This window comes from Colossoma macropomum, unplaced genomic scaffold (assembly GCF_904425465.1).
Source record: "Colossoma macropomum unplaced genomic scaffold, Colossoma_macropomum, whole genome shotgun sequence".
Lineage (NCBI taxonomy): Eukaryota > Metazoa > Chordata > Actinopteri > Characiformes > Serrasalmidae > Colossoma > Colossoma macropomum.
The window spans coordinates 26617925-26632915 of record NW_023494795.1 but is presented as its reverse complement, the minus strand read 5'-3'; the positions used below and the strand labels follow the sequence as shown (position 1 = coordinate 26632915).

The following is a 14991-nucleotide window of genomic DNA, read 5'->3' as shown; positions in this document are numbered from 1 at the left end:
ATTAATATATAATTCAATAAAAACTCACCTCTGCCTGTAAGGGTGGCCAATTGTTGTGAGTTAAAATATGATGTGATATACTGTGTGGTAATTCATACACAGTCTGAAGGATTTTCAGTAATTTTTTGTGAAAGCTTCACTTAATGTCACTCTGCTGCTGTCAGTGGTGATGTGTTTCATAGTACATGATAATGATGAAGACTGCACTACTTCTCACAGAGAATTATATTTCTTAGTTTTGTAACCAGCATTGCAAAATGTTAAAGTGTTAATGTTAAATATTAATAATAATAATTTTATATAGGATCTCTCATACATAAAAGTACTGCACAGTATATGTCAATTAAATATTAAAACAGCATAAACGAAACAATGCATGGAAAAAAATAACAATATGTTTGATATATGTAAAAAAAAAGTAAAAAACCAACAGCAATAAATGGAAAGAAAATAGAATAAAAATACAACTGACTAAAAAAATAATAAAATGAATAAAATATGGGATTACATATAAAAATACAACAAAGACTCAATGAAAACAATAAAAAACACAAATTAAATTACAAGCAAAAATTGTTTTTCGGCTGCTTTAAGACTAATAATGGTAGGTTCCTGGGAAATCTCACAGGTTAAAGAGTTTGAAATCCTTGTGTCTAGTAGAGTGCTGCTTCACTGGTGTATCTCAACATGTTATGTGTCTTTCCTGTTCAGCAGGAGCAGCTTTTACAGCTTCAGCTACAGCAGATGCAGAAGGTTCTTCATGAGCAGAACACACTGCTGTCCTTCTTGGCTCCAGGTAGATCAATAAAATATGGCATCAGTCAAATACAAATTATGAGTAACCATGAGGTGGAGGGTGAAACTAGCCAAACTACATAGAGACTAGACAGTCAGTGTTCATGATGCTTTTCTTATGAAGCTGCTCTGATTCATCCGAAACTGTGTCCTGACACCATGGGAGGTACATGTTAAAAAGGCAGCAGTATGACTTCAAGATGACAGTCTATTCCAAGGATATGACACAGAGACTCTGCTCAGAGCATCCAGTCTGGGTAATAAAGGTCTAAAATAGAAAACTGACAAACACAGCCTGTATTTGCAGTACTGGGTATTTTCTTCCTCAGAAGGGAAAATGTTCAGCATGTTATCGAATCTTGAGCAATTGACTACTCAAACTAAAACGCCGGCAAGTTTAGTAAACAGCGAGTGTGAGAACGACACATTACACCATCACACACCAGTGTGTCCTTCCCAAAGGTGTTGCAACACATAGACCACTAAAGAGTATGAATCACTGTGGTAGAGCAGGGACTACATTGAAAATCTCTCCAATACCTAAAGGGCCCATTACATATGTTTTCTTGTTGTACTTTTCTCCCTGATGTCCACCTCAAATTGAAATCAAATCAATTCATGTTTATTGTCACATCACATTTACACGGGTGCGAAGGTGAGTAAAGTACTTGTGTGTGTGTGTGTGTGTGTGTGTGTATATATATATATATATATATATATAGATATATATATATGTGTATGTATATATATATATATAATATATATATATATATATATATATATATATATATATGTAGCACATTCTCTAGAGAGAGCACACATCTGCACATCTTAATGCACAATTACTGCTTATTTGCTAATTTAACATGCTTTTCAGTGTTACTGTTCACATGCCATACAAAATGTCATTTGACCAGGTGTGCACACACCAAATTGGATATATTGAGAATTCTTCAGGTCAAACCCTTAGGTTATGAGTTGGCCTTGATGTTGCACTGATTAGGCTAATATATTAGCCTATAGAAGGCTAACATTCTGGTGAAAAAATAATATCACAAGTTTCTTCACCAAACAGTAGTAGGTACAACGTTAAATACAAAGTTGATGCCCCTTTTGTAATATCATCAGACTGTCAATATTTTTTTTGATGTTTTATGAATATTTATGATGGGTGCAAATCTGAAGATTGTGTTGTTACACTGAAAGCTTTTGGATTTGACTTATTTGGAAACCTTAAAGGGTTGATTTGCATGTAAATGCTTGCGTGACTGATGTTAATTATAGTGAGCTTCGTGAAGAGACTTGTTATGGTAAATGACTCAGACCCAGTTATTGAATTTAGTTCCGGGAAGGAATAAGAGCTTGCTACAGTTTTTACACAAAATTGCCAAAGCTTTTACAGCTTTAGTAGAACAGTGTCTTCTTTCCTTTCACAAAAATACACAATACTGTTTAAAATACAAAACAGTACACTTTACACATCTATTTTTTTTCTATACTGTTTGCATTTTAAGCTCTGTAGTGCTCTCAAACATCAATCTGTCTCCTCTTTCTTTCAGGACTGATGTTATCCCCCACTTTCTTAACTCAGGGCAATGGCTATTCACCTACACAGAGTCCTGAAGTGGATCTGGCCGTTCACACAGGCAGTCTGCCAAATTCCAGGAAGGACTCCTCCAACACTGTGCTTAGTAGAATTCGAATGGGGTCTGAAGAACCAGCCTGTGCTTCTCAGCCAACACCGCAATCTGGTAGGCTGTCTAATGAGGTTATTAATGGTAACTTAAAATGACTTGACATTTGTGCTGCACCTAAAAGCAGCTGTTTATTCCTCTCCCCTTTATTTCTCTTCCCGTTTTCTGCCACTCATTTATATAAAATGTTGTCAGTCACCCCTCCACTGCATGTCAGCACTTGCTCTGTCTTGTAGAAGTTTGCCCCGGGAGCCTCAGCAGTTTACTGAGGTCTGAATAGAATGCTAAGCTCTTAGCTGTGCTAAGCAAACACAGAGCTGGCAGAGAACAGGGCTGTTCCACTAATTTCTGTGCACTGTGCAAATGAAGTTTCTGTGAGTGCCCCTCCTGTCTCTTGAAAATGCTCTGCTCAAACCTAGTAACAATGTAGACGACACCATTTGTACCCCAAAAAAGGAGAGGTAGGGTAGGCAAAATTCAGCCTCAGTCCATTTATTAGTGTCGATATTCATTTAGTGTAGTTGGCAACACCAAGGCAAACATTTTAGTTCAAGCTGCCATGAGTGGTCAATTGACCCATCCATATTTTCCCACAAACACATTTTTTCATAGCAACTATTTCAAGACTGGACTGGCAAGGTCTGGCAAAAAAATGCTGGCAAAAATCCCTTTCAACCCAATGAAAAATTTTATTGCCTCAACTTAAGCTATATTTAGGGTGTGTTTCAAATTTTAAATGAAGTTTGTATAAGTGTGATAGATCATGCTGTTAGGAAAGATCCACTGTAGTTTTTAATGCAGCCATGCTAATGTTAGTCTTTTGGCAGATTCTATGTAGATGTCTTTTCCAGTCTCTTTAGTTTTGATGAGCTAACAACAAAGTCCAGCTTTGTAACATAGTATTTTAAACTGGAAAGTGTTCTGTGGATTGTAAATAAATATTGTAATGGTTTGATGTAAATAATTTGCATTTGCACAAAATGTCAGTTGCACGATACAGTTCCACTATGTCCCCAGACGTGGCACCTCTGCTTACTCCTTGTGGTATGAAGGACTGACCCTGCTGTCCTTTAGTTCTGATGAGAATGTCAAATAGTAGTAGTGCTTTTACTGGGCACATCACTCGGTCAGACAATAGCACATTTAATCATATTTACAATTTATAGACTGTATAAATAATACCAAACAACAAGCAAAAAATTCTACCACAAAAATATAGTATATGGCTTTGTTATACAAGAATAAAAATGAACAAGAAATGCAAATGCAAAGCAATAAGGCATAAGAAATTATGTACATCTCAGTGTTCAACTATATTAAAATGTTCTGACAAGTAAATAAAAATGAAAAACACTGTTTAAAAAAGTAACCACTGCTTAGCCAATAACAGAACACCACTTATTGTGATTCACGTATTGAGTCAGTGTTACAAATTAGTTTTTCTGTAGTATATACAATAGCATAGAGAATGACAGTTCAAATTATATCTGTTTATTAAATAAAACAGAATTTTAAGGTAGTCTACATGTTTGATGACATTTTGTTCAAGTTATCTGTTTCTTTTTGATAATGTTTGATTTTATATAAATACATTGTTTCGACAGCAGCAATATATATATATATATATATATATATACATATACATATATATATATATATATATATATATATATATATATATATATATATATACATATATATATCTATATATATATATATATATATATATATATATATATATATATATATATATATATATATATGTGTGTGTGTGTGTGTGTGTGTGTGTGTGTGTGTGTGCGTGTGTACTTTTTTTTTTGGTTATATTCACTCATTTTGACAATCACAATATTTCTTGCTCCTGGCTTCACTCTGTATCTCTTTCTTTCGTCAGAAAGGGAAGATAAGTTGATAAATATACATTCTTGAACTTTGTGCTGCTGAGACAGTAAACAATCGGGTCCAACAAACAGTCCAAGTAGGAAAGGCACATAAGGCCATCATGAATCTGAACTGCGATTTCCTCCGCTCTCCGTTCTCCCACTGTGAGGTCTTCCTTCGCTCTCATGATCAACAGCACCATCCTCGATATGGCAGAGGGCAAAAAACAGAGAGAGAAGACCAGAATGACTGAGGTGACCAGAAACACGGCCCTTCGCAGTTTAGTCCTGTCGCCCACCGTCTTCATCTTCAGCCGCTTGGTGACGCACACGGTGCAGTAGACGAGGACCGTGAAAGGGATCAGGACCTGGCTGAAAAACACGACCTCTCTGAGGACGTCGATGACAACATTGTCCTCCACAGCCTCATTATCAGTGCAGCACTCAAAAGTCTTCAGCATGGTTGGTATGGTCAAAAGGGGCAGCAATATCCAGATAAAAGCAGAGATGATAAATGCCCGTTTCAAAACCTTGAGGGAGTTTTGGATCCCTGGATGCACCACGCTAAAGTAACGGTTAATGGAAATGATGGTCAGAAAGGCAATGCTGGCTCCACGGTTCAGAAACAGCAGGAAGATGACAGCTCTACACGTTGTGTTATTTTCACTGCGTCTCTCTCCTTTCACAAAGTTGGATGCCCTTACCGGCATACATATAAGCAGCAGGATGTCTGCCAGCACAAGATTGAACAAGTAGATGTTGTTGCTCTTAGATTTCCAGAATTTGAGTTTGAAGATGAAAACGTACATCACCGAAATGTTCAGAGGAAGAGCCAGGACAAACTCCCCTATCATCACCGAGAAGTAGACCATGTACAAATCCGGATTTCTGACCGTACAGTTGTCACTCGGGTGGATGATTGCCATTGTCCTCTCTATAGGCTCAAAAATCCTGAGTTTTGTGTCCAGGAGCTTCAGCAAAAACCAGCAATTATTTAAAACACAAAATACAAAAGTGCTCTCCTTGTATGCGTTTTAATGCAGCATACATAGTGGCTGATCTTTCCCGAGCTTCCTGAGGAGCTTGCTTGCTGCAGAGTGCTTCAGAGTGTCTCTCTGTGCTGCTGTTTTAAGTTGCTCAGACTTGTTGCCAGAGCACTTCCCATGCCTGAGGAGGCACGTCACAACAGGCTCAGAAGATATGCAGCTGGTCCCATGAGAGAATGACCCAAGCAAAAGCAGTACGGAAAAATGTCATCAGCCACTAGCAGCCGTGCCATATTTGTCATCTTTTTAGGTGACTTTTTTTTTCTCCAAATCCTCCTTCAGCTGGTTCTTTGGGAGTTTCCTTTGCAGAGTAATGTGTGATGATGTGTTTATGGTTGTGCAATAAAGATCAAGTGGAGAGACAGAGCCATTTACACAGCGTAAATGCCTCATTTGTCAAGTGCATGAAGCGTCGTAATTTGAGTTGGTGGGAATGTGTTCAGGCTATTGATGATTGGCAGGAATGTTAAAGTCTATACTGGGTAACTGGAGTAAGAAGACTAATGAATAAACTGGATACAAAATGTATTTTTACCACGTTTTCCATTCCTCTATTTCTAAAAAACAGGATGCATTACATTCTACGAGGAGTTGTTTTATGATCTGTTATTATTTCTGTCTGTGTTCTTTCATTGTCATCTTTTTTGGATCCTTAAAGCTAAGTACATCACTATCTAGTTCAGACAAGTCTAAGCTTGTTTGGAGCTTAAAAAGAATGATTCACATGGAGGCTCGGGGACGTGATCCCATCCAGATGCTTTATTGCCCCTCTTAGATGCTTTAACTTAACAACTTGTAAATTTTGGAGTGCATAAATTTTGGAGTTGCAAAAATAGTTTAGACACACATACACAAAAATGTCAGTTTGGTTGGTTTGCAAAAGAGATCAAAACATATATAATAAGATGAAAGTGTTAATGCAAGCAGATTTGTAATGCTTTACACAATAAATGGCCAAACATTGCTTGAAGGAGTCAGTTATGGTTTTTGTGTTTTAGACTGCATTCCTTCAAAGCCTGTCGGTGCAGAGCAGAGACGCTTATCTCCTGTTGAAGAGGAGAGCTCAGAGTCTGTGGAGGAGGAATGCTCTATGAGCCCCTTTGGAGTGAGGAGAAAGCCGCTAGCAGACCCAGAAGAAAGGTGACGCTTAAACTCTCAAGATAAAATGATCAATAAAATTAATCAATCAGAAAATGATTTCTAGAGTTTACTGCACATACTAAGAAAAAAAAGTGTGTACAATTGTAAAACAATCTAATTTAATGTAATAAACAAGGGATTCCTGCAGGAGCATGATACTTAAATTGTCTTAATTAATAATGTAATTTTTATTCAGGCCCATTCGCCCGGGACTGAAAGAGCAAGAGAAAACGTTTGAAGATCTTGTTGAAGAGCAACTCAAAGTGGATAAAGAAGTTCAGAGATCTGATAAGCAGGTATAATCTTTGTGTAAAGAATGTTCTGCACCTCAATCATAAACAGTTCTGATGAGGGATGTTTCTGAAATTTAAACTAAACAACTTACTTTAATTTCAATCAGGACAAATATTAATAAATGTTAATGTAAACACAAAAATAATGTCTTACTACAAATATGTCTAATGTCTTATTTTCTGAACTAAATTTTCTTTATAATCATTCTGCCGAATTGGTTCGAAGTCAGAATTGAAAATCCATATTGGACTTTTAACTAAAATACTTTTACTTGTAGTGGCCATACACCTTAATTACGTATTTTATTAAAACTGTTTAAAATTTAAAAAGTTTGATTTTTACCAAATGTTTGACAGTGTAGTAAAATTGTAGTGACAGTTTTAGCTCATTTTGAGCAGAACTCAAAAACACTAGCCAGTATATGACTAGCAAACACAGCGTTGAACAAGAAGTTTACTTAATTGCAAAATATGTGTCTCAGTCGTAGCAAACTTGCGATAAATCTAAAAGAAATGTACAGCCCTGGTTCCGATTCACACATATCAGGAGTTTGTGCAAAACAAGCAAATAATTGTGTTGATGTAATGTATTTATAATATTTGGAACACTAAATAATGTCCCCACCCTCCCAAATCATACTCTTTCATATGCAAGTACAGAAAAAGTTTTTTCAGGAAAAAATAAGAGAATCTCTGGACTTAGATTGGATTTTTTCTCCTACCTATTCTGATTCATTCCTTTTCACAGTAACCATAAAATGTGATTTCCACACTTTTTGGTGGTCCTTCAGTTGAACTATGCGTCTTTTTCCCCCAGTTACATTGTTGAAATATATTTTGATGGAACTGATTTACAAAACTGGAAGATGAGGCTGCAAGTCAACTTTATTAAAGTTGTTTTATTGTGTAAAAAAATATATAGTGGCAATTCTACATAATTTTTTGTTCTTTTTGTTATCAGAAAAGCTAAATTTGTGCTGTCTGTTTTGTCTCGGCATGACCGTTTTTGTGAAGAAGTGTAAATTGTTTTCACAGCAGGGGGTTCTCACCTCTCCCCTTCTCTTCTCATTGAAGAAGCCAGAAAAATATTTTATTCAGGAAACAATATCGTATTTGATTGTATTCATTAAAAATATCCAAGTCATCCTACAGAAGAGACTGCTTGAAAGTACATACGCAGGACCCCCATGGCAGCTTGGGTACCCTAAGCGACTGTGTTTGATGTTTATAGCAGGACACTGTACTTCATTCATTTGGAAGTAATGTACACATTTGAATTAAGTACATTCAATATAAGACTTTTTTTCAGTGTACCTGTTATATACACAAGAGCACGTTTGTAGATGTTAATTCTTCAATGGTGGCTTTGCTCTGTACCCTCTGCAGATCACAACAGAGGTCACAGTGACAGAGAAAAGGAACTTCCTTCGTAAAGGGGACGGCAGATCTAGAATCGGGAAGAGCAGGGACATCATACAGAAGATTCAGCCTGTATCCTGTAGCCAGCAGGCCAAGAACATGAACTCTGCCCAGCAGCAAAGACATTGGGCCTCCTTGCTACAGCACAGTGACAAAGAGATTTGGATGAGTTGCAGCCTTCATACTAAACAAAGATGTCTAGCATCACAGGATTCACTGAGAAAGACAAAAGATGAAGGCAAATACTTCAGTCATCAGAGATCCTCAGTGGACCGGCCTCTAAATAGTGGTGCTCCTCTATGTGACATCAAGAAACAAGGGCCTGGTGATTTTAATAGATCAAGTAATAGGAATCAGTCTCCTTTCTTCAGTCATGCTTTGACTCAGGATGAGAGCAGCTCCTCACAAAAAAGTGAAGAACTTTCAAAAGAACCAAAGAGAAGTAGCGAGTTACAAAATGAAAGGCTCAGACAAAGCTATGCTAAACATTCAGATAGTAAGGGAGACCTCAAAGCCAGGCCACATGAAGAAAGAGTTAGCTTTAAGAAGATAAATGACCGCATTGTCAGAGTGAGTGAAAGAAGAGGTCACTCACCCAATACTGCCAATGCTGAACCAGGCATAGAGAGCTTAAGCCTGACTACTGAAGTAATGCAATTGCTGCTTGATAGCAATTCTAGTGGTAACACTAGTGCTGAAGATGATTTTGAGTCACTCAAACTTCCAGTACCTCCTAATACATCAAGACTAAACTGTAATGATCAGAATCTGGATTTATCTGATGAGGATTATGCTAGTGATGCTCCTAGTGAGACTGGGGACTGTCCACCAGACAAAGTAAGAACTTCTCGCTGCCTCTCAGCTCAGTTTTCCAGCTCATCTAGTTCTGAGGAGGCCAGTGACTCTGAACTCCAGTGCTTAAGCTGGTCTGAGACTGAGAAAGTCAAGGAAACTGCAAAAAGAAGTGTTCTGCCAGAATGTAAAAGGGAAACAGAGAGGAACAGTGACTCTAAAATACTCTGCAATTCAAACCTACTCACTAAGATCTTCCCTCAGATCAAGTCTACCAGAAAAGACAATGCTGAGGTCGGAGGGTTTAATACTCAACAATCTACAAATGGTAAGAAACACTTTTTGATGGACAGCTATAGATCATCTACAAACGCTCAAAATGTTAGCATAGGCCATTTGTCCCTCTTTATTGACGTATCAGCCTTTACTCTTTCTCTCAACACTAGATGTTGGAACATTGCTGTGAAGATTTGATTGCACTCAGCCACAAGAATATTAGTGAGGTCAGGTACTGATGATGGATGATTAAATCTGCATCACAATTGTCCTGAAGTGGAGCTCCATCACTCTAGAGAACGCAGTTCCACTGCTCCACAGCCTAATACTGGGGGCTTTATGCCCCTCTAGAAGATGCCTGGCAATGGGCATAGTGACCTTTTGCCCTTAATCCTTCCATTCTGTTGGTCATTACTTTTCTACGGAGTTAATAAAAGCAGTGTGTGCACAATTGAACACTTGAGTCAGCAATGGGTGTTGAAGTAGTTGGGTTCACTAGAAGGATGTCTAAACACTTTCAGATATATTGAATTTGTTGAAAATCAGTTAATATTTAATACTGTTAGATTGGAGTAGGATTGTGGCCAAGATTGTGGTTGAGGTTAAGGTTAGGTGCGAATTAAAGCCAAGATTAGTGTCTACAAAATATCTACAGTGGAGCATCAAAGCATTATCATCTTTGGATATTCGTAAATAATGGCACTAGTTTAGATTGAAGTGAACTAAAATTAGAATCTTTACCTTCTACAGGTAGGGAACCTCCAAAGAAAGTTAAGGGGAACAGTGGTTTGGAAATCAGAGCTGCAGCAAGCAGTTACTTCATGATGGACAAGATGAAAAAAGAGCAGGACAAAGCCCTGACTTTCATCAGGTATTGTTGAAGAATTGGTCTTAAAAGGAGTTCAACATGTTTACCTGTACTTAGTAAAAGACTCTGGAATGTTCCTTTATGATGAATCAGACTTGAAGAGCTGGTTAACCCAAACGTATTGGGTTGTAATAAAAATGTGCACTGTCTGGGAGGCCTAGAGGTATGGATCATTGTCAATGATCATATATTTTGTCTTGTTTTGTGCTTACTTAATGATCAGGAAATTAATCTGCTGTGAACTGAAGACTTTTGTCAGGAGGCACAAAAACACAGGGTTTCTGGTGAATCTCTATGACCAACTCTTTTGCATCCTGTGAAGCTGAGCCATACGTTTTTTGTTTCAGATGATTGTCTGACTGTGGAAGCCCTAAAGGGACATTAATTTTCATGTTTTTTATTCTGTTTTTCAGTGTTAACGTGTTATTTTCTCGAGATCTTGTGGTATTTGTGTCATTATGACAGCAAAATGAATGTTGTTTTCTCGAGATCTTGAGTATTTGTATAATTCCACATAAATCACAACTTAATAGACATTGTTTTATCAAGATAATATTTGTTATGTCCTGATAATGGCATAAATATCTCAAGATCTAGAGAAAACAACATTCATTCTGTCGTGATATCTATGTAACTAACTCCAGATCTCAAGAAAACGCATGAAAATAACTCATTACCATGAAAAAATTGAGTTTAAAAAACCCAAATCCATGGCTGTTTAGAGTTTCTGTACCTCAAATACAGAAGAGTGCTATTACTTAAAATGAGAAGCATACATTTTGAGATCACAAAATAAAATTGATTATTTATCTTATATTCATGAAATTTAAATTTCAGATAAAATGTGAATATGAGGCTAAAGTACAGATCGTCAGCTTCGTCATACAGGTTAAACCATGCTGGACCAATGTTGTTCTGTTAGAATCATTGTAGAGCTTATAGGCATAGCAAAATAAACAGTATTGGAATATACTGTAAAAAGGAAAGAAACTGCTGGGCAAATGTGCAATTTGTAATGACCAGGTTGTTCCAGGAAGACCACAGGAAGTTACGACAGAAACATCCCAAAATAACAGCCAAAGTAACTGCCAGTGAAATCACATATAGCATGCATGATTCACCGTTAACAGGAGGCTGAAAGAGGAAAATGAAGAAACTGCACTGCAGAACGTAAACATTTTGTCAGCACTGTACACTTGAATTTGACTGGAATTTGAACAAAGATGTACAGCAGGTTAGCCAGACAGGTTCTACAGTATTGTTCTATAGACAGAAGAAGCTTATATAGAAGTGATGGAAACAGAAAAGAAAGAGGGACTGCAAAGACCTAGGCCTGCATGGCTGCTTCTGCAACTTAGTCTTTATTCATAATGTGTATAAGTGAATGATGTAGCAGCAGAACAAAGTGTACATAAACATCACCAGACAGGAGTTCATAATGTAGCAAGAACCCAAAATGTACTGCACACTTAACAAATAAATTTATCAGAAAGGGCAAAATGGAAAGGTTTAAAGGGTCAGCATCATGAAAACCTTTTTTAAAATAAGAGTTTGCCGTAGCATGTGAACAAAATGTCCCATTTCCCTCCAGGTCCATTGTTATTGTGATGTCATGAAAAACAACGCATTTACACATATCCACCTACAGCAGTTTAGCTCTCATTCATGCTGAAGTTATAAGGAGTGTTTCAGACTGGACTGCTTTTTGAATTAGGCATAATACAGGGCAGCCAGCCTGTTACATATGTCAGTCTTAAAATCACAGTAGCAAAAACAGACTTTTTAATTCTAAGGGATAAAGAGAGGTTGGAATGGTAATGTAAAAAGTTAATTATGACTATTACTTAGACACATAAACCCCACAAAATGTTTTAAGTGTGCCTAAAATAAACTATAAGAATAATGTAGGATACAATATTGTCATATCAGTCTCCTGATATTGCACAATTAAGCATGCGTTTTACTAAACAGAAAAAAAACACACTGACCCCCTGCTAACATGGTTTAACATATTTAACGTGTATTAAAATATTACCCAGAATGTAAGCTGATGTTCTGTACTTACTCACCTTCTGACCTGAAATACAAATTGTGTGTGCAACAAGCATAAGCTTCACTTACTTCACTCTTCTAATGCTTTTGATTTTGTTTGTATTTATGTGCTCATCATTTTTTATGTTCATTGGAGAGCCTTTTTAATTTTAAAAATGATGTATCATGCATACTTTGCTTTGAATAGAGCTGAAATGGATCAGTTTGCAAATAATGGCAAAGACACCCCAAGATCCTTACCACACCCACCTGATGAGGGCACTGTGGACATTTACAAAGCTCAGGTAAAACTATACTAATAAAGCAGTTAAACAGCATTTTAAACAAGCATTACACTCTTAAAAATGAAAGAGGCAAAAAGGGGTTCTTTGGTGTGATGCTATTGAAGAACCTCTTTTCATTGGATTCTTTAAAGAACCATTTTTGTGAATGAGTTGTGTGATTGTGAAAAACACTTTTAAGGTTTAAAGTACCTCCACATAGTGTAAGCTTCAAATAAATTAAAGATTTTTCTTAGTACTTGTTCAAGCAGGAAACCATTTATTTTATTTTAACAGTGTAATTCTTTCTTTCATAAATCCCATTTCAGTTCACAGCCTACATCCCACTTCTGTTCCCTTCATAAAGAGGAATGAGTCCCTTTTTCCCATGCTGTCTGTGCTTTCCTTGTTTGTGTAAAGGATCTCAGACAGCAGATTCAGTCTCTAACAGCGCAGCTGAAAGAACGGGAGTGCGAGTGGTGGCAGGTTCACAGCAAGCTGCAAAGTCATGTAGATGCCCTCACCAGAGAAAACCAGCTGCTGCTGAGCCATATTAATCCATCTGAACATAAAAGACCAAACCACAGCACCGGCAGGTCCACCCCTCACCCAGAAACCCCAAGCATGGTGAGCTTCTTCACACGTAAACTGTGGACACCTCGTTCCTTTAAACAATGGTCCTGGAGATCTACTGCCCTGCAAGGTTTTGCTCCAACCCTAATCTAGCACACCTGATCATGGTAATGAAGGCCTTCAGTGCATCTGAAGAGAAAGTTGTGTTGGATCTGAACTCTCTGGGGTTTTAGATCTCCAGGGCCAGTATTGGGGAGCCCTGCTCTAGAACATTTTGAACTAAACTTTTCAATACACTGTAGACTGCTATGACAGATACATTATTCCTAGTGTAATAGTACAACAGTACTACAATGATACACAACTACAGTATATGGCCAAAAGTATGTGGACACCCTCCTAATTATTGAGTTCAGGTGTTTCAACCACACTCATTGCTAACACGTGTATAAAATCAAGCACATAGGCATGCAGTCTCCATAGACAAACTTTGGCAGTAGAATGGGTCGTACTGAAGAGCTCTGTCACTTTAAATGTGGCACTTGTCATAGGATGCCACCTTAGCCACAAGTCACATTGTGAAATTTCTGCCCTGCTAGATCTAACCCCAGTCAACTGTGTTATTATTGTGAAATGGAGCATCTAGGAGCAACAACAGCTCAGCCACAAACCATGCTGATGGTTTTGGACTGTAATATCCAACAAGCACAGATAGGTGTGATGGTCAAGCGTCTATATACTTTTGGCCATATATTGCACCTCTCATTGGCATGTGTGACTACAAACAGTAACAATAACATCATCAGAATTATACTGTGTTTTAAGGTTTCAGCTGTATGTAGGAGAAAGTGGGCTGGTCTGAAATCAACAATTTCCAGCTAATGTGAACTAAGTGTAACCTATATCCACTGTGTAACACAGACTACAACAAACACTAGCTGCTAGCAGGTAATACATGTACATGGGTAGATTTCATCTTTGGCAAGTTTTCACAATTTCTTATCACGTGGCCAGTTTCAGATTGAGCCCTAGATCTGTCGCTCAGTGTGCTGGTTCCTGGCAGATTGGCCTCAAATATCTAGATTTCAGATATAAGGCACCCTATGCGAGTCAGAATGAACACCCCAAATAATAAACAGATGATTCTGAGATGTACATCACAGAAAAAGCTCAATAAAACTATGTCTAGTCAACCTAACTGGTTTGAAGTTTACATTAGTAAATAGCAGTAAGTCTGCAGATTAAGAGGTTATGTCAGAAAGTATTTCTGTTAACATGTCATATCTGATGTGTTGCATCATATTAAGCAGAAGTAGGTTAACCTGTTTTTATAAATAAATTGACTGGCTCTGAATCTAAAGGTGACAAAAATCCCCACAGTTTTTTTTCAATGTTTTTTTGCATATTTATATATACCCTGTGGTTAGAGATTGGTGTTCTAACCACATGGCTGGGAAACATTACAGAACTGAGATGTTTCCAAAAACATTTCTTGCTAAACCCGTTTTAAAAGTGGCAGTTAGTGATGACTAAGCTAACTAACAGCAACAGACTGCGATGAAGTAAACTAAAATAGTGTGACGCACTAGTCTATATCTGCATGCTGTACAAAGTGATGCTAACTGAGCTCAGCTCTGAGAATTCAGCAGAGTAAAGTGTTATTTTTACTGACAAAATAAAAAGATAACTGTAGCTATGAATTCGGAGGGCAGTTTACTAGACCTAAGCCCTATTATTAACACTCATCAGTGTCGATCACTCCATTACTTGACATGTCTTCATTAATAATTACTCATTGAAAATGAACCATCACTAGTGATACTGAAGAGGGGTAACTGAAAACGCAGGTGAAATGCTACCCTATTACATTCCTTGCCTTTGGAAAGTTAGCAGAGATGGATCT

At 37.4% G+C, this 14991-nt stretch overlaps 2 protein-coding genes across 7 annotated transcripts in view; one reads left to right on the top strand and one right to left on the bottom strand.

Moving 5' to 3' along the window:
- The window catches only part of si:ch211-140l13.3 (centromere protein J), a 30042-nt gene that overhangs the window by 2597 nt on the left and 12454 nt on the right, over positions 1-14991 (top strand). For 5 of the 6 annotated variants that reach the window (XR_005007813.1, XM_036582068.1, XM_036582070.1 and 2 more), the window contains exons 3-10: positions 712-796; positions 2355-2546; positions 6414-6555; positions 6752-6851; positions 8235-9387; positions 10086-10206; positions 12443-12539; positions 12936-13142. Coding sequence is in view for 5 of the 6 variants with exons in the window: in XM_036582068.1 (XP_036437961.1) it covers positions 712-796; positions 2355-2546; positions 6414-6555; positions 6752-6851; positions 8235-9387; positions 10086-10206; positions 12443-12539; positions 12936-13142 (2097 nt within the window). In the remaining variant the exon portion in view is untranslated. The remainder of the gene's footprint in view (positions 1-711; positions 797-2354; positions 2547-6413; positions 6556-6751; positions 6852-8234; positions 9388-10085; positions 10207-12442; positions 12540-12935; positions 13143-14991) is intronic. The other variant, XM_036582069.1, reaches the window with a different exon arrangement.
- gpr31 (G protein-coupled receptor 31) lies at positions 4273-5657 on the bottom strand. The gene has a single exon (XM_036582075.1). The coding sequence runs from the start codon at positions 5293-5295 to the stop codon at positions 4357-4359; it is 939 nt and encodes a 312-aa protein (XP_036437968.1). The 5' UTR covers positions 5296-5657; the 3' UTR covers positions 4273-4356.

Excerpts from the sequence above, each read along its gene's own strand:
- gpr31 (XM_036582075.1), bottom strand. The coding sequence starts at position 5,295 with ATGGCAATCATCCACCCGAGTGACAACTGTACGGTCAGAAATCCGGAT.